General features: G+C 44.3%; 1 protein-coding gene across 1 annotated transcript; it reads left to right on the top strand.

The window, feature by feature from the left end:
• Positions 1 to 2880: 2880 nt before the first annotated feature.
• LOC126106650 (cuticle protein 16.5-like) lies at positions 2881 to 17318 on the top strand. The gene is made up of 5 exons (XM_049913009.1): positions 2881 to 3034; positions 9213 to 9359; positions 11262 to 11581; positions 16387 to 16467; positions 17194 to 17318. The coding sequence occupies exons 1-4, from the start codon at positions 3020 to 3022 to the stop codon at positions 16445 to 16447; spliced, it is 543 nt and encodes a 180-aa protein (XP_049768966.1). The 5' UTR covers positions 2881 to 3019; the 3' UTR covers positions 16448 to 16467; positions 17194 to 17318.
• The last annotated feature ends 1837 nt before the right edge of the window (positions 17319 to 19155 follow it).

The following is a 19155-nucleotide window of genomic DNA, read 5'->3' as shown; positions in this document are numbered from 1 at the left end:
GCAATCTATGCACAAAACAAACATGTTTCCTGTGGCACAGTCGTCGTGAACCCACCTTTGACATCTAACGCACTGGCGTTATTCTTGATTTGTTTTTGATTGGTTATATCGTTTCAAGCAGAAATACAAAGGCGTTTTCTTTCTCTTCATCAGACTGCTGCTAGTTGTAAGAGATAGGGAAAAGAACTGAATGGGGCATTTATTGAGACGGGGGTGCTAGAAAACAGACACTTTGGAAGGACTAGTTTGTGAGAGGAGATTGAGAAGGGCAACGAGATACATGATGGTGGACGACATAAAGAGGAAGGGAAAATACATGGGTCTGGCAGAGGATGGCAGAAGACAGGAGACCATGGAGGCTTTGGACAGATCACTTAATAATGACAACAAAAGGAGGTCGATCGAAATTTTTCTTTGTTCTTGCTGTTACCAATATTTTCCCCTTATCGCTCCTTGCTCTTATAAAACTTGATCCTTATGTCTCAGATTTATCAGATTGAAATAAGTTTTTTTAGCAATTTCTTCTTTTTATTCGTCTACATCTACCTACATCTACATGGATACTGTACAAATCACATTTAAGTGCCTGGCAGAGGGTTCATCGAACCACCTTCACAATTCAGAATTATTCCAATCTCGCACAGCGCGCGGAAAGAACAAACACCTATATCTTTCCGCACGAGATCTGATTTCCCTTCTTCTGTTTCTCCATATGTAGGTCGGTGTCAACAAAATATTTTCGCATTCGAACGAGAAAAAAGTGATAGCCGGCCGCGGTGGCCGTGCGGTTCTGGCGCTGCAGTCCGGAACCGCGGGACTGCTACGGTCGCAGGTTCGAATCCTGCCTCGGGCATGGGTGTGTGTGATGTCCTTAGGATAGTTAGGTTTAAGTAGTTCTAAGTTCTAGGGGACTTATGACCTTAGATGTTGAGTCCCATAGTGCTCAGAGCCATTTGAACCATTTTTGAAAAAAGGTGATAGATATTTCGTGAGAAGATTCCGTCGCAACGAAAAACGCCTTTCTTCTAATGATGTCCAGCTCAAATCCTGTATCATTTCTGTGACAGTCTCTCCAATATTTCGCGATAATACAAAACGTCCTGCCCTTCTTTGAATTTTTTCGATGTACTCCGTCAGTCCTATTTGGTAAGGATCCCACACCGAGCAGAAGTATTCTAAAAGAGTACGGACAAGCGTAGTGTAAGCAGTCTCCTTATTAGATCTATTACATATTCCAAGTGTCCTTCCAAATTAAACGCGGTCTTTGGTTAGCCTTCCCCACAATATTTTCTATGTTTCCTCCCAATTTAAGTTGTTCGTAATTCTAACACTTAGGTATTTAGTACGGCTTTTAGATTAGACCGATTTATCGTGTAACCGAAGTTTCACGAGTTCCTTTTAGCACTCATGTGGATGACCTCACACTTTTCGTCATTTAGGGTCAGCTGCCACATTTCTCACCATTCACATATTTTCTCTAAATCGTTTTGCAACTCGTTTTGATCTTCTGATGACTTTATTAGTGGATAAACGACAACGTCATCTGCAAACAACCTAAGATGACTGCACAGATTGTCTCCCAAATCGTATATATAGATAAGGAACAGTAAAGGGCCCATAACGCTACCTTGGGTAACTCCAGAAATCACTTTTGTTTTACTCGATGACTTTCCGTCAGTTACTACCAACTGTGACCTCTCTGACAGGAAATCACAAATCCAGTCACATAACGGAGACGATATTCCATAAGCACACAATTTCACTACGAGCGGCTTGTGTAGTACAGTGTTAAAAGCCTTCCGGAAATCCAGCGATACGGAATCGATCTGAAATCCCTTGTCAATTGAACTATCCTATGTCTTTAGCTTTTTGGACTACGCTACCAACTGGCGATGTTCTAAAGCTTCCTTGACTGTTATGAGCGCTAATTTCCTGTTTACACTGTGCAAAATAGGGCATAAGAGTGTGCCAACAGGACTGCTTAAACGTGTGTCATCGCGAATTTTGAATTAGTTACGGTAGTAACTTTTAAGCCGTCACGTTATAAAAATGTAAATTTTATAGCAGAATCATCTACTGTAAACGAACATACATTTGTCTGTTCTCAATTCTAAAAGATATGTTCCCAAGGAATTTCGATATAAGAGACAGCAAAACTTGCTCACCTTGCACAGAAAAACAAAAAGTTCCTGCAATAGCGGACACAGCTGGCTCCACGATGTACATGTGGGTCCTCAACAGGTGACAGTATTAATCTTATATCGCTATTTTGACGGTGATTGATGTGTTGAGACCGTGGATGTAATAATATAAGGTATATAGCAACCCGCCGTGTCGGTAGCGCCGTAGGAAAAATGGTTCCCGAGAAAAGTGCTTTTCGTAAACGTGTCCATGCGTACAAGAGCCACCGTCTCCCTGTAAAACGGGAGAATCTCATCAAGACTGGGTGACTAACTTGTTTTTTAACACTTTTGAGTTGTTTTTCAGCGCCGTGGATGCCTATTTCTAAGTGCTTCGTATTGGTCAAACGCTTTTGCCAGTTCAACAAATCATGTGCGTATCGGATATGACAGTCGCAACGCCGTGATCCACTCCGTTTGCAATAAGGGAACCCACCCGTCTAGTCGGCATCTCCAGATGGCGTGACCTTGTGGCCGTATTAACTCGGCACCGTGCTGTGTCGTCCAATGGCAAAAGTGCCCACCGGCCGTAACTCGTGCTCCCTTGCCGACAGGGAAGTATGTGTGTGTGTGTGTGTGTGTGTGTGTGTGTGTGTGTTTGTGAGTAAAGGTGCGCAAAACGTCCGCGGAGCGGCGCTGGTGGGCGGCAGATTTCCGCGGCGGACGGCCATGTGGTCCCGGGGCCGGGATTCCTGTATAACCCGTCGCCGGGGCGACAAAGAGAAAGAGAAAGGAAGGGGCGGAGTATAAAAGGACCCGCCGCGAGCTGCTCAGCTACATCAGTCCCCACAGGGCAGCAGTGATCCGTACGCCAACCATCCAGCCAGCAACCACCAACAATGAAGGCCGCTCTCGTAAGTACACGATTACTCGCTTCAATAGACGGTCGCTACCGTCTGGTACCCAAGCGCTGTTTCACGTGTCTACACTTAAGCTTCATCTTTCAGGGGTACATTTGCGCCGTCATTACGTAGGGTACTGCAGACTGTTAACGAAGTTCTAAACATACGAAATTGGTTCTTCCATATATAGAAGGTTCGGAGATTTAAAGTAGTAGAACCGGGAACATTGGTCTGTACGGCAAAAGCTCGTCGTAAACAAAAGTCTCATCAGAGGAGCCCCTGGCAAGTGTGATAGGACCGCTCATGTTCTCAGGTTCGGAACCTGTACACAACGCCGGCCGTAGTGGCCGAGCGGTTCTAGGCGTTAGAGTCTAGAACCGCGCGGCCGCTACAGTCGCAGGTTCGAATCCTGACTCGGGCATGGATGTGTGTGATATAATTATGTTAGTTAGGTTTAAGTAGTTCTAAGTTCTAGGGGACTGAAAACCTCAGAAGATAAGTGCCAAAGTGCTCAGAGACATTTGAACCAACCTGTACACAACACTGGAATAGAGATAAACTTCATGCTCATGCATGCTTTTATTGCTCATGAAAACAACCCATTGCATGTCGTACCACGATATACCGAAACCTTCAGAGGTGGTGGTCCAGATTGCTGTACACACTGGTACCCCTAATACCCAATAGCACGCCCAACTTGCATTGATACATGCCTGTATTCGTCCTGGCATACTATCCACGAGTTCATCAAGGCACTGTTGGTCCTGATTGTCCCACTCGTCAACGGCGATTCGGAGTAGATCCCTCAGAGTCGTCACGTCGGCCATAAACAGCCCTTTTCAATCCATCCCAGGCATTTTCGATAGGGTTCACGTCTGGAGAACGTGCTGGCAACTATAGTCGAGCGATGTCGTTATCGTGAAGAGGGTCGTTCACAAGATCTGCACTATGGAGGCGCGAATTGTCGTCCATGAAGACGAATGCCTCGCCAATATGCTGCCGACATGGTTGCACTATCGGTCGGAGGATGGCATTCACGTATCGTACAGCCGTTACGGCGCTTTCTATCACCATCAGCGGCGTACGTCGGCCCCACATAATGCCACCCCAAAACAGCAGGGAACCTCCACCTTGCTGCACTCGATGGACTGTGGGTCTAAGGCTCTTAGCCTGACAGGGTTGCCTCCAAACACGTCTCCGACGATTGTCTGGTTGAATGCGTACGCGACAGTCATCGGTGAAGACAGCGTGATATCAATCCTGAGCGGTCTATTTGGCATATTGTTGTGCCCGTCTGTACCGCGCTGCGTGGTGTCGTGATGGCGAAGATGGACCTGGCACGTCGGGAGTGAAGTTGAGCATCACGCAGTTTGTTACAGATAGTTTCAGTCGTAACACGACGTTTATGAGAAACAACTACTGTTCAGAAGTGAGTGTCTCTCATCAAGTAGTATGAGAGATGTTATCTTGGACTGAGAGTCTTTGACTTGTGTTGAAATAACTGTATGCGTGATCCTGTGAAGGATGTTGCTACACAAAAGCGCAGGCACGCAATATTAACAATGATATCAGACTTTTAACTATGAGAGTGAAGTACTGCATGAAAAAAGTGGCAGAAATATAGTCAGATCCTACAATTAAAAGTAAAGCTACGATTGGCAGCTTTTCCATGTGTTCATAAACGTATATTTTAATACCCTAACAAACCAAAAATATAGTATGCGATTTTTACAGTACGGATAATTCACATTCAATGAGTCACAGTTACAATCTGTCAATTCATATAAGTACTTCGCCAGCACAATTGGAAGGGATAGGAAATGGGACGATTACATAGGCTGATTGGTACCATACTGATGAAAATACAATAAGTCTATAAATGAGAATTTTTACAAAATACTCATTTGACCTATGTTATTGTTAACGTGTGGAGGCCCTTACTAAACAAGACGAACAGTGAATTTTGAACATACAGGGGGGCTCAAACCTTTTGGGTCAAATTGAAACTGACGGTAGAGGATCCACAGTCCATCATATTGAGACAGAAAACTAATGGCCGGAAACGCATTTGCATTGTGTTAGGCACATACACAGCCTACACCGAATAAGAGCAACGTAGCTCATAATAACTGTTGAAAGCGACAGTTGCCATTCTCAACGCATGCAGTTCTTGAAGACCGTGCCCCTTCCTGTCCGCTAAAGGATGTGGCTTCAACGCGACGTTGCACCAGCCCACTTCGCTGTTAACCTGTACCTGAACATTTGAATTGGACTGTCCCAACGCCAGCGAGATCGCTGGATCTCGCACCTGTGTCACTGCGTCAAGTCGTTGGTGGATGAAAGCCCCGTAGAACCGGATTAAGACCTCGTTGCTAGGATCCAAGCTGTCTGGCTTCTGCTACAACGGACACCAGGGATATTTGAGAGAGTACGGCAGAACTTCATGTGCCGCCGCCATGCATGCATTGAGACTAGCGGTCGTCACTTTGAACATTTACTATGAGCTACTTTGTTCTCATGCGGTGTATGTCCATATCACCATAAATATGCATTTCCGACCCTTGGTTCTGTACCTCAATATCATCGGTTGTGGACCTACTACCACTTATTTCGATTTGACACACAAGCGTTGATACACCCCATATACAAAGAAGAGCAGCACAAACGGTCGCAATTTGTTCGGGCCAGGGGATGACGTCAAGGAGGTGCCGTAAACCTGGCAATGGCAGACACCTGAAGATGAGCCCCACGTACCCCGCCCAAGCCTACGAACAATTAAGTACCAGAATTCGGTGAGGAATCTATGATTATACTGCCTCATCCTAAGTGGTGGTACGGTTAGAAACCGCTGAAAATTTGAACGATTCTGTCTTCATAAGAGAGATGCACTGGTACCAAAAAGTCATCCTTCTGTTTGATTGGACCTAGGTGGGACGACAAACAAACCTATAACGAACGAAGCAAAACTGTTTTTTGTGCTTGTAAAAAGACCTTGGGGTGGAGTTTCACTTCCTCAGCAGCTGACCAGAGACCTACCATTCGACGGCAGAGACTTACAGCAGGCTGAAGAATACGTGATTGTAAAACTCCGGCACGCGGTCGTCTCAGCTCCCATTATTCATGTTCGGACATCTGTCATTGCTTTTAGACAGCACTCTCGAAAGACGCCAACGGTTATCGCATTCGGCTCCAGCCACCTAGAGTCTCGTTACACTTTACCCATCCGTTACCTTGGTAAGAGACGCGGAAAGACGCCCTCATTTTTGACGTGACTCGATGTTACAGACTACTGGATGTTACGAGTCATACAAAATTGTTAAGGCTTTCGTGGCCACTGGTTGACAAACTGCCTATTGGCTTCTGTCCCGGGTTCTTCGGCCGACGTTCATCTAATGATTTTTCTGACGTTTCGCCAGCACGAGTGGCTGGCATTGTCAAAGCTTCACCCTCCATTGCCGGTGGTGAACTGGCAATGGAGGGTGAAGCTTTGACAATGCCAGCCACTCGTGCTGGCGAAACGTCAGAAAAATCATTAGATGAACGTCGGCCGAAGAATCCGGGACAGAAGCCAATAGGCAGTTTGTTACGAGTTATCTTCGACATCACTATGTGGTAAAAAGATTCCGCAACATTGTAAGTAGGCCGTTTATGTTTTCTTATTGGCAACGTTACGTAGCGCTCTGTATGAAAATCACTGGCTGTGCTGTGTGCAGTCTGTAGCTAGTTAGCATTGTTGTCTGCCATTGTAGTGTTGGGCAGCTGGCTGTTAACAGCGCGTAGCGTTGCGCAGTTGGAGGTGAGCCGCCAGCAGTGGTGGATGTGGGGAGAGAAATGGCGGAGTTTTGAAATTTGTAAAAATGGATGTCATGAATTGCTGTATATATTATGACTTTTGATGAATATTAAGGTAAATACATTGTTTGTTCTCTGTTAAAATCTTTCATTTGCTAACTATGCCTATCAGTAGTTAGTGCCTTCCGTAGTTCGAATCTTTTATTTAGCTGGCAGTAGTGGCGCTCGCTGTATTGCAGTAGTTGGAGTAACAAAATATTGTGTGTCAGTATGAGCACAGTAATTCTAAAATTGTTCTAAGGGGACGTTTCAACATTCCCACCATAGTAGCCTAAACAGAGGAGATTGATTTCTCTGACCTTTCATAAAGAAAGCTTTCGCTCTACCGTATCAACACTGTATATGTATTTATCTATCGTGTGACATTATTACAAATCACAAGAATGGACGTAAGCTATGCCGGCCGCTGTGGCTGAGCGGTTCTAGGCGCTTCAATCCGGAACCGCGCTGCTGCTACCGTCGCCGGTTCACATCGTGCCTCGGGCATGGATGTGTGCTGTCCTTAGGTTAGTTAGGTTTAAGTAGTTCTAAGTCTAGGGGACTGATGACCTCAAATGTTAAGTCCCATAGTGCTTCATTTTGACGTGGGCTACGAATAGCATTGATAAAGAAACGTCTGGGTTACAAAAATACTTAACTGAACTATCAGTCGTGTTCTGAACGTCGTCAAGTTGCCCTCTTAGTACTGAGAAGTAGAAGAAACCGCGAGAAACTTCATACCAGTATCACGAAGTAGATGACGTTAAAGAATTCTGGCACCTAGTCAACAAAGTAACCCATGACAGAGGGAACAAAAGCTGGCTAACACTGGCAAAAAGGGAATTTCTCGGCAGGAGCATTTGTATCAAACATAGCCTTTGTATGGTAGTGAAAAACGGACTGTGGAAAAACTGGAACAGAAGAGACTTTGAAGCATTTCAGAGGTGGTGCTATAGGAGAATGTTGAAAATTTGGTGGACTGTTAAGGTAAGAAATGACGAGGTTCTCCGCAGAATCAGTGAAGAAAGGAATATTTGGAAAACAATGGCAAGTAGAAGAGACAGGGTGATATGGCATATGTTAAGACACAAGGAAACAGCTCAGTGGTACCAGAGTGAGCTTTATAGGGTAAAAACTGTAGAGGAAGGCAGAGATAGGAATACATCAACCAATAATTGAGGACATAGGTAGCGAGTGCTACTCTTAGATGAAGAGGTGGTGAAAAAAGAGGAAATCGTGGCGGGCAGAATCATGGGTCATATCCGTACTACATGTTGGGTTGTCTACTTTTCTGGATTACAATCATCCAGGATTTTCTCGTGAGGTCAAAGCCAGTAAGTTTTTCAGAGATTTATCGGAATTTCTTGAGATCCGAAATTGCAGTACCTTTCCAGACGTCCATCGAACACTGCACAATATCAAATTTATTAGTTTTTAGGCTCATAGATTTCGCAAATGGTGGGTTTATAGAGCGGAATGGTTTAAAATTTGAATAATCTGAGAACGAATGAACAGGAAATCGTTGAATGCTTTAAATTTTTCTGAATTTGCGAGAACTGCTTGCTGTTTCCACAGTTTGGTAGAGGTATGTGTCTTAGGACTGGCAGGCAGAAGGTGGGAGTGTTCCTAATTTCGCCCATCTGTTTTCTTGGTGAGAGGGGTGTTATGGCAGAAGGGGCAGCAGTATTCTGCTGATGAATAAACTACAGCTAAAGCTATTGTTCATAACGTAGATGCTGTGGAGCCTCATGTGGAATTGCCTCTGTCAGGTGTTCCTTACCACAAACCCTCTTCCTAAGTTCCTTCTCGGTACTTACGAGTTTTTTTTTTTAGTTAAGGTGACAATGATGAAGGGGATTCTAAATTCCACATTTTCAAGTATGTGCCTCAGGTGAAAGCTGTCTTAGTTGAACTGGGATGGAGGTTCCATTTATGGAAATAGTCAACCATCCTAAACAAACTATTTGTTAGAACATTCTTTGTTTTCTTGGTTTCCTTGTTCTGTCGCAGGCGTATCAGCGATACCCATGAGCAGAGGAACCAAGGTAGAATGTTGTGGAAGGTCAAAACTGAGTTTCATTTTGCATGACGTCCTTACCGGTAGAGCTCTGAGTGAACTTGAATCTTATTTAAATTGCCCTGTTGAGGTGCAACAAAACAGAAGAAAGAGTAGAGGTTGAATTTAATGGCATTTACACAAACGTACTCTGAATCCAAAGCAGATCGGCATTCAGTTTGCCACTGGACTTGGCAACTATATAAGATTGCGTTTGTGCACTGTGCTCACCCTAGCTATAAGTCGACTGTTGATTATTTCACACACGTAATGATCAGAGGTTTCCATTATTTTCTGCTGCAGGTGATCCTTTTCGCCGTCGCCGCGTGCGCCCAGGCTGTTGAGAACAAGGAGGCGACGGCAGAAAAGAAGCAAGAGAAGAGGGGACTGCTGGGTCTGGGATACGGTGGCTACGCAGCTGCTCCGGCCTACGCATACGGCGCCCACTCGGTGAGCACAGCAAACACAGACCGAACACCTGGCGTGTAACAATGTCACACACCACTTTACTAGCCCCAATAAATACATTAATAATACGGCAGAATCCCAGCTATTTCTGTCACTTTACATTTGATATCTTCCTCTCCTACATACAGCCGGAGCTATATACGATATTTTTGAACCATAGATCCGTTACAATCGCAATACATTGAAGGTATTCCGTCTTTTCTGAAACTATTGTCTGATTCTGTTTTCCTTCCCCAACTCTTTGGCTCCTATTCTTATCGTACTCTTTCCCTTCCCTTCCTTTCTCGTTACGCTTTACCTCACTTTTAATTCTCATTTCCTTCTCCCTTAGCACGTATGTATACTTTTTCACTCCAGTCGTCTATTATTGTTGTTCTCGACTGATTGTATTTTCTTCCATTTTAATTTCAATAAACTTGGGTTTCTCACCATTCTTACAATTGTCTTGTAATTAGAGTTCGATCACGATATTTCATTACCATCGATGTGAGTAACAAAAATGTTTCCAACTTCCAGTTGATAACAATTCATACACAAAAAGAAAACATCTCGATATGCGTCCGAAAAAGCTATATTTCCATGTTCGAAACCAGTTCATATAAATTTTCATAGTACATTAATAATAGGAATACAGAGGATGAATGTATATCAGCACAGCAAGTAATATTCTTTCTTACTCAAAATATTGAAACTGTCTTCCTTCTGCGTTGATACATGCATCAGATCATCAGTTAGTTGAGTAACAGATACACCCATGTAAACCTGGAATTTATAAATCGAAATGAAGGCGTTAGCTGCCATTGGGCACTGACATACATCAATTTGGAAAGCAGAAAAGTTTTGCTGGACCGTATATGGCTACAGGATCAAGAATTTTGTCTGTTCTTTTAGATATGTCCGAAAAAATAGACACCACATATTCTGTAACAAGGCAGTAAAATAACTGTACATCCTGTACCGTGCTTTGGTATATGAGAGCATTCAAGTGCCCTAAACAGTAAAGGACTAGAATGTTTAGGTTTGGAAAAGACGCAGAGCTTGGAACACATATACCTCTTACTCTCTGTCTTGGAGCCTCTTACATAGAAGTTGACAGTTATTAACATAATTCTATGATTCACTATCTCCAGCTCCAATGGTAGGGGGAACATCTCATCAAAGAAAATTACTATATACCAGTAAATAATCAAATTTCATGAATAGTAGTAGAAAATAAGCTGTATTAGGGAAATAGAGTGAGTCCAGACCTATACTCAGATACTATAATTTCGGACTAACTGAAACTTTTAGCTCCACTTTGCCAGCTCACGCCCGTCTGCCTCCTGTTAACCTAACCTAGGCAAAGGTGTTTGGTAAAGATCAATATGTCAGCATGACTAAGTTTTCATGTTGACAATCCTTTGCTTTACTAACTCTCAACAAAAAACTCAGCTTTCAATGTAACCTATACGTCTGACTATGGAACAGGTTAGTCTCGCATCACAACCTACATACCAAAAAAAGTAATATGTATATATACAAAAATCATTAACAGTATTTCGCTCTCCTTCTGTTTACCAGGTTATGACATCATACACTACATCATTATTACATCAAAAATCGAATGTGACTTCTACTACTGGTAGATTCAAATAACCCACAATTTTCTTTCCCTCTCTATTACTAGAATGTCCCGAAAGTAACGTAGTACTCTTGAATGCTATTTAAGTGAAGAGTTAACTCTGAATATAACTTTCTACTTGTTTCTCATAGCACATTACTGTTAGCTACGAACGGCTGACAGATAAGTAATTCCTCGTCAATATCTCAGCTAATCAATCATATCTTAGACCCAGTTTCCATACAGAGAATCATTGTGCGCTTACAATTATTTTGCTTCCTCAGATTGGCTACGCCGCACCTGCCGTCAGCTACGCCGCCCCCTCAGTGAGCTACGCCGCCCCCTCCGTCAGCTACGCCGCCCCCGCCGTCAGCTACGCAGCCGCCGCACCTGCCTACACCGCCTACACGGCCGCCGCCCCCGCAGTTAGCTACGCCGCACCCGCCGTCAGCTACGCCGCCCCCGCCGTCTCCTACGCCGCGGCCCCCGCCATCGCAAGAGTAGCCGCCGCCCCCGCTGTGTCCTACGCGGCTGCCCCCGCTGTGTCCTACCATGCTGCTGCCCCCGCCATCTCTTATGCGGCACCTTCCTACTCCTATGCTAGGTGAGTATTTTCCAGTCATTAAGCTGCTGGCGGACGATGTTTGGTCTGAGTAGTCTTCAGACCGAGGGAAGTACTGATGTCAAGTCTGTGGTATGTTAACGTAACAGTTCCCAAATTTCTAGCTAACTATGATCACTGATAGTTTGTGTAATTTCCATAGCTCACGTAGTAAAGGTCTTCTTGTGAAATATAGGCTATTTGCGTCCCAACTGAGATTCTTTTATTTGGAGGAGGGAGCGGGAAGATAACAGCTGGGATCATTAGCACCATAATTATGGCTAAAAATGGACCATTCTGTAGGTAAAGCACTCTATTGTTGTTGAATTTAGCTGTCTCTCTCTCTCTCTCACACACACACACACACACACACACACGCGCGCGCACTGATGAGCCAAAACATTACGCCCACACCCCACCGTGAGGTTGAATGCTTCCTGGTGATGTTTCAGGCACGTGAGGCAGTAAGGAAAGAATATAAAAGCGGGACAGAAACGAATTGGCAGCCATTATAGGGGCCGAAAATGTGGAAATCCGCTGACATAAGCGGTTTTGACAAAGGTACACTGTTGTGCCGCTGCGGCTGGAAACAAGACTGTCTGAAACAGCCAAGCTGCTTGTCTGTTGGCTTACTACTGGCGTGAGCACCCAGGGACGATGGTTGAACTACAGTGAAATAACAGGAAGGCTGTATGGTATTGGACGACCACATCTCATCATAAAATTTAGAGGTCCGATCCCCCACTGTGTAATCCAGGACTGGCAGCAATCTGTGGCAGATCTGGTGGCAGAGTACAATGCTGGTCCAGGCACAAGTGTTTTGGAGCACATCTTTCAAAAGCCATTCTTGAACACTGTGTTCCAAATCAAACGACCCCCACTTGTTCCTGTGGGGACCCAACGTCGTCGTCAGCTATGAGTGCAGTCGGTACATCACCACTGAGTTTTGACCGTGCATGGATACAAACGTGTCGGCTGCCAAAAGAATCGGATTTCTTGTTGGGTCCTTACACGCCGTCATCCAGCCGTATTGCTGCACGATACATGCATCGCACTGCAGATGCAGGCCGGTGAGGCATAATTGTGCTGCAGTGGTTTCAGGGGCGTTACAGTGAACTCACACTGATGTTTGCTCCTGATCTATACCCATTATAACATACCGTATGTCATGCGTTGGCTTCAGGCCTGTAAACCCCATCCCGTAAGTTGCGGGAATTGCTTGGTCTGTGCCTAGACATCTGGTGCCACATACTTCCGAAATTCTGTGAAGGACTTGTATAATCCATGCCAAGCAGTATCTCTGTTTTACCATGTTTAAAATGTGGAACAACACGCTATTAAACAGGTGGTCAGAATGGTTCAGATTAACGGTGTAGCATCTCGTGGTCGTGCGGTAGCGTTCTCGCTTCCCACGCCCGGGTTCCCGGGTTCGATTCCCGGCGGGGTAAGGGATTTTCTCTGCCTCGTGATGGCTGGGTGTTGTGTGCTGTCCTTAGGTTAGTTAGGTTTAAGTAGTTCTAAGTTCTAGGGGACTGATGACCATAGATGTTAAGTCCCATAGTGCTCAGAGCCATTTGAACCATTAACGGTGTAGCAGTAAGCTTGGGATGTTTGTGAATAAGCAACCAACGTAGTAGAGGGTGAAACGGTCAGGTATGATGCCTTTGCTTTGTTAGAGGCCGTTGAGTGGGGGTTCTAGTCATAGTTTTGGGTGATTCTCTTTTATCTCCTTCAATGCTTTTTCTCACTCCTCACTGCACGGTTTTCCTATGACTGGGACTTCAAACTCATAGACTAAAATTCAAATCGGAAGCATGGAGCTATGAGGAGACATGACAGAGTGACAGAAAAGAGATGTCGTGAGTCAGGCGTGCTCGTGATGGTACCGTTAATGAAGTATCCAGATTTGATGGTGTATCAACGAAGTGTGCCTAGCGTGTCTACAAGGAACGATGTACCACCTGCTGCCATTTAATACGGCTTAAGGAGAGTGGTCATAAAAGTGCCTTACCCAACAGGAAGCACTGAGGAGCAACACGTCTTGTCAATTGCAGTTTCAAACCCGAATGCAGCTCAACCAGTTTCGGAGCAAACATTTCGAATGGACCTGAACACCATGGGTATTATAAGCCGGCTGTCTCGCGCGAGGCCGTATCTCATAGTGGTACGTAAAAGAGCGAACACCTTCAGTGGGCCAAACAACACAAAAACTGAACACAAGCTTATCTGAGGTGTCTAGTGGGGTCCGATGTGTAGTGCGCTTACTTTCTTTCCAGATAATGCAGCGGACCGATTGCCCGACAGCCCAAAGAGACGTTTAACCCACAGTATGCAGAGAGTGTAATTCAGTCCGGAGCACTTTCTGTGATGTTTTGGAATGCACTGATTAGGGTCACACACAACACGCACCGAGATTAATTTTCGACAGTTTCGGCGACCAAATGTTCCCCTTTCATGTACACATTAATCACGAGTACGCTTTTGACGCTCCCGTCTTCCAACATGAGAACAGAATTGTTCACAGAGATGATTCAGATGGCTCTAAGCACTATGGGACTTAACATCTGAGGTTATCAGTCCCCTATACCTAGAACTACTTAAACGTAACCAACTTAAGGACATCACACACATCCATGCCCGAGGCAGGATTCGAACCTGCGACCGTAGCAGCAGCGCAATTCCGGACTGAAGCGCCTAGAACCACTCGGCCACAGCGGCCGGCACACAGACATGAGTTGCATGTATACGATGTTGTTCCATTGAAGACTCAGGCAACTTGTAGCACCCAATCGCAAAGAACACATTTGGGACTACACTCCAGCGCAAAAGAAGACGGACGACGACTGAATTATCACAATGGTGCGAAAATCAGTAGAACTACATGCACAGAGAAACTAATCGTAACAATTTCAGAACAATTGTATGATTTATTACACAGAAAGAGCTTCACAGAATGAGCAGGACAGTAATTTGTTGGTCTGTATCTGTCCCTTATGCTTGGCATTGATTCATAGAATTATTGGATTCCACCGGAGGGATATCGTGCCAAATTATATTCGGCTGGTGCGTTAGATTTTCAAAGTCCCGAAATGCTGGGTGGTTTGCCCATGATGCTCCAGACATTCTCAGTTGGGGAGAGAGAACCGTCGACCTTGCTAGCTAAGGTGGAGTTGATCAGCACGAAGACAAGCAATAGACTCTCTCGACGTGTGAGGGCGGGTATTGTCTTGCTGAAATGTAAACACAGGAAGTCCTACCAGCAAGAGCAACAAAACAGGGTGCCGAACATCGTCAACGTACCGCTGTAAGCATGCCAAAGGGGTCCGGGTAGGATAATAAATGCCACCCCATACGATCCTGTTGTCGGGCCATATGGCGGGTGACAGACTGGTATCCCAACGCTGTCCACGGGCGTCTCTAGACATGTCTTTGGCCTGGACTCTCAACGACTGGGATGGAATTGTCGTCACTGACTGGTCCAGCTTCGTACTGAGTCACGAAGGCCACGGAGGAGGTGTTTGGAAATGTTCCAGACAGCACTGGGGTACCAACCTGACTGTAACATACCATACTGCCGGACAGCCAGGTGTGATGGTCTGGGGTGCCGTTTTCCTAGTAGGATCCCTTCGGTTGTCATCCGCAGCTCCCTTGCAGCATAGCGGTACATCGACAGTACTGTACATCCCGTTTTTTCCCCTTTATGGCAAGACATCCTCGGCTTATATTTCAATAAAAAACAAAAGATTGCCCACCCACACACGGCAAAAGTTTCTACTGTTTGTGTTCGTGCTTGCAAAACTCTACCTTGGCCAGCATGGTCGTCGGATGTCCCTGCAACTGAAAACGTCTGGAGTATTACGGTCTGGTCCCTTTAACGAGTTTGGGATTTCGAGCAGCCCCCTCAGGAGGACATCCAACAAATCTATCAATCATCGTCAAACCGAATAAATGTTTCCCTGAGGGCCGGAGATGGACCAACGCGTTATCTACTTTCCTAATTTGTGAAGCTCTTTCTCGAGAACAAATACCAAAGTTTTCTGACGTTGCAATCATTTTTTGTCAGTGCATGTACAGCACTTACACGTATTCGGGTAATTTCTTCATGGCGCGTCTTTTTATTCTTTTTTGCTTTAAGTGTGTTTGGTACAGCAGATGATAAATATGTCAGTCATTACGAAGCCTAGCCGTCATTCAGTTCGTGCATCTGGATATGACAGCTCTTGACTAACTTGAGGACTCTCTGCTACGCCTCGGCCGCGGTGGTCTAGCGGTTCTGGCGCTGCAGTCCGGAACCGCGGGCCTGCTACTGTCGCAGGTTCGAATCCTGCCTCGGGCATGGGTGTGTGTGATGTCCTTAGGTTAGTTAGGTTTAAGTAGTTCTAAGTTCTAGAGGACTTATGACCTAAGATGTTGAGTCCCATAGTGCTCAGAGCCATTTGAACAATTTTTTTTCTCTGCTACGCCGATTTGAAGCCGTTATCAAAGCTGGAGGCAAATTTCACACTGTATTAGCGTTATAGCTCCTGGAGGGTGATGAACTTCACTCTGCTGCGGTTATTGTTTATTTAGCAGTTCTACTTAAATACGTTGTATTATTGAAGCACACCATAGGAACTTGTTGTAACGTTTATTGTCATTGCGCAAAAAAATAACGCTGATATTAAAATGTGAAGTATTCCTATTTATAAAAATTATTTTTATCTGTCACTGTGCCACGTTCGTAACGAAGGGAGATTTACACAGAAGCATACAACAAGAGGACAAGTAGTTGCAGTATGAGTGATATCTTCGTCTTTCTCTTTTTACAGGTACGCTGCCCCCTCTCTCTCCTACGCAGCTCCCGCCATCTCCAAGTACGCCCTCCACTAAGTGACTGCTTAGTTTGAGAGGTATGTAGCAGAGGAAACTACTTTTAATGTGTTAATCTCGAAGTGACACCACAGAGATAAATTATTACCACTCCATTCGGTGATTAATTTTTCAAGGGTTCGTTAGATATGAAACAGGCTCAGGTTGAACGTAACATTAACTAAGTGTAGTCAGCTTAAGGGAGACTAAAATTAATCAGTATAGTGTCCTGTTTGCGGATACGCTGACGTACAATACTCAGTCATTTAGTACAAGTTTGTGACGATACTAAAGAACGCGGTGCTTTCAAGTCCTGTCTTTGCACAGCTTTATTCTTTTCTGGCTCATTTTAATCAGTTTCCATGTTAATTCATTACTTTGTTCCGCCTAAAAATATAAAACCTATCCTCTAATGAATTATTGCCGGTTTTGCTATTTATCAAGTTTTCTACAGTTTCCTGTTTCCTTCTGAATCAGTTTCATGCTTATTTAGCCCTTTCAATCGAATTTGCTGTCTAATTTATTGATTAATTGTGCTAAAAACTTACAGCGAAATTTGCCGATGTCACCCTCACCCGTTTAATGAATGTGATTACGTCTTATTATTGGAATTTTTATGTAATTAATTAAGAACTATATGTATAATTACTGGCGAAATGAAGGAAAATTGTTTACAGTTAGGACCTGTCAATTTAGATTTGAAGCTTCAGTTTCTATATGACTTACAGACTAAATAGAATAAAAATGTGGTTTTATTCTGTTCACAGGTTGCGGTCTTGCCACTAATAACACCAAGCATCTTTTCTACATCTTCAAGTCAGTGACCGTCGATTGTTTCCTGTACATTCTATTCATTTTATTTACGTAAATAAAGACCGCTTATATACAAAAACCATAGTTATGTTTTATCCACCAAAATAATTCCTTCCATATTATGGTGAGGTTTCCACACACGGGGAATAATATCCGTCCCACTTGCAAATCCATGTCTTCCTATCAAAACTAATGACTACACAATTCGACAAAAAGATTTTACTCGTATTTCTACTCGCTCACACCAATGTGTGACCATATACACGGCTATTACAAATGATTGAAGCGATTTCATAAATTCACTGTAGCTCCATTCACTGACGTATGGTCACGACACACTACAGATACGTAGAAAAACTCTAAAGTTTTGTTCCGCTGAAGCCGCACTTCAGGTTTCTGCCGCCAGAGCGCTCGAGAGCTCAGTGAGACAAAATGGCGACAGGAGCCGAGAAAGCATATGTCGTGCTTGAAATGCACTCACATCAGTCAGGCATAACAGTGCAACGACACTTCAGGACGAAGATCAACAAAGATCCACCAACTGCTAACTCCATTCGGCGATGGTATGCGCAGTTTAAAGCTTCTCGATGTCTCTGTAAGGGGAAATCAACGGGTCGGCCTGCAGTGAGCGAAGAAACGGTTGAACGCGTGCAGGCAAGTTTCACGCGTAGCCCGTGGAAGTCGACGAATAAAGCAAGCAGGGAGCTAAACGTACCACAGCCGACGGTTTGGAAAATCTTACGGAAAAGGCTAAAGCAGAAGCCTTACCGTTTACAATTGCTACAAGCCCTGACACCCGATGACAAAGTCAAACGCTTTGAATTTTCGGCGCGGTTGCAACAGCTCATGGAAGAGGATGCGTTCAGCGCGAAACTTGTTTTCAGTGGTGAAGCAACATTTTTTCTTAATGGTGAAGTGAACAGACACAATGTGCAAATCTGGGAGGTAGAGAATCCTCACGCATTCGTGCAGCAAATTCGCAATTCACCAAAAGTTAACGTGTTTTGTGCAATCTCACCATGGTTTGAAGTTTACGGCCACTTTTTCTTCTGCGAAAAAAACGTTACAGGACACGTGTGTCTGGACATGCTGGAAAATTGGCTGATGCCACAACTGGAGTCCGACTTCATCTTTCAACATGATGTTCGGCATTTCTTAAACAGGAGATTGGAAAACCGATGGATCGGTCGTGGTGGAGATCATGATCAGCAATTCATGTCATGGCCTCCACGCTCTCCCGACTTAACCCCAAGCGATGTCTTTCTGTGGGGTTATGTGAAAGATTCAGTGTTTAAACCTCCTCTACCAAGAAACGTGCCAGAACTGCGAGCTCGCATCAACGATGCTTTCGAACTCATTGATGGGGACATGCTGCGCCGAGTGTGGGAGTAACTTGATTATCGGCTTGATGTCTGCCGAATCACTAAAGGGGCACATATCGAACATTTGTGAATGCCTAAAAAAACTTTTTGAGTTTTTGTATGTGTGTGCAAAGCATTGTGAAAATATCTCAAATAATAAAGCTGTGAAATCGCTTCAATCATTTGTAATAACACTGTACTTCATAGGTATACTGTGATGTTGCTAAAGACGTAGAAAAGACCATTTTGCACCTGCGCACCAGCGCACCATGGGATAGAGTATGATATCTATGAAATACAAAAAAAAAAAACTGGTAACAAATTTTAAAGATTTAGGATGAGATTTGGGTGTGGAAGGAGTCAGACCAAGAGAATATTTGTTATAAAAACAAGTTATTTTATTTCGTAAGGGTAGTACTGCTCAAAAGGACACAACTGCACAATGTAACGGACGTGAGACATAACAAAAGAGAGAAGGAATTAACCATCTTCTAGACTTACAATTAAAAGAGTTTCTAACATAGGTCTGAGCGCAGGCAGTTTAAAATCAAAAGG

The sequence above is a fragment of the Schistocerca cancellata genome, chromosome 10, assembly GCF_023864275.1.
Source record: "Schistocerca cancellata isolate TAMUIC-IGC-003103 chromosome 10, iqSchCanc2.1, whole genome shotgun sequence".
Classification (NCBI taxonomy): domain Eukaryota; kingdom Metazoa; phylum Arthropoda; class Insecta; order Orthoptera; family Acrididae; genus Schistocerca; species Schistocerca cancellata.
Note: the sequence above shows the minus strand (reverse complement) of the source record. Positions and strands in the feature narration are given on the sequence as shown.

Excerpts from the sequence above, each read along its gene's own strand:
- LOC126106650 (XM_049913009.1), top strand. Across the intron at positions 9,360-11,261 it reads ACGCATACGGCGCCCACTCG|ATTGGCTACGCCGCACCTGC; the intron begins GTGAGCACAGCA and ends TTGCTTCCTCAG. Across the intron at positions 11,582-16,386 it reads CCTTCCTACTCCTATGCTAG|GTACGCTGCCCCCTCTCTCT; the intron begins GTGAGTATTTTC and ends CTCTTTTTACAG.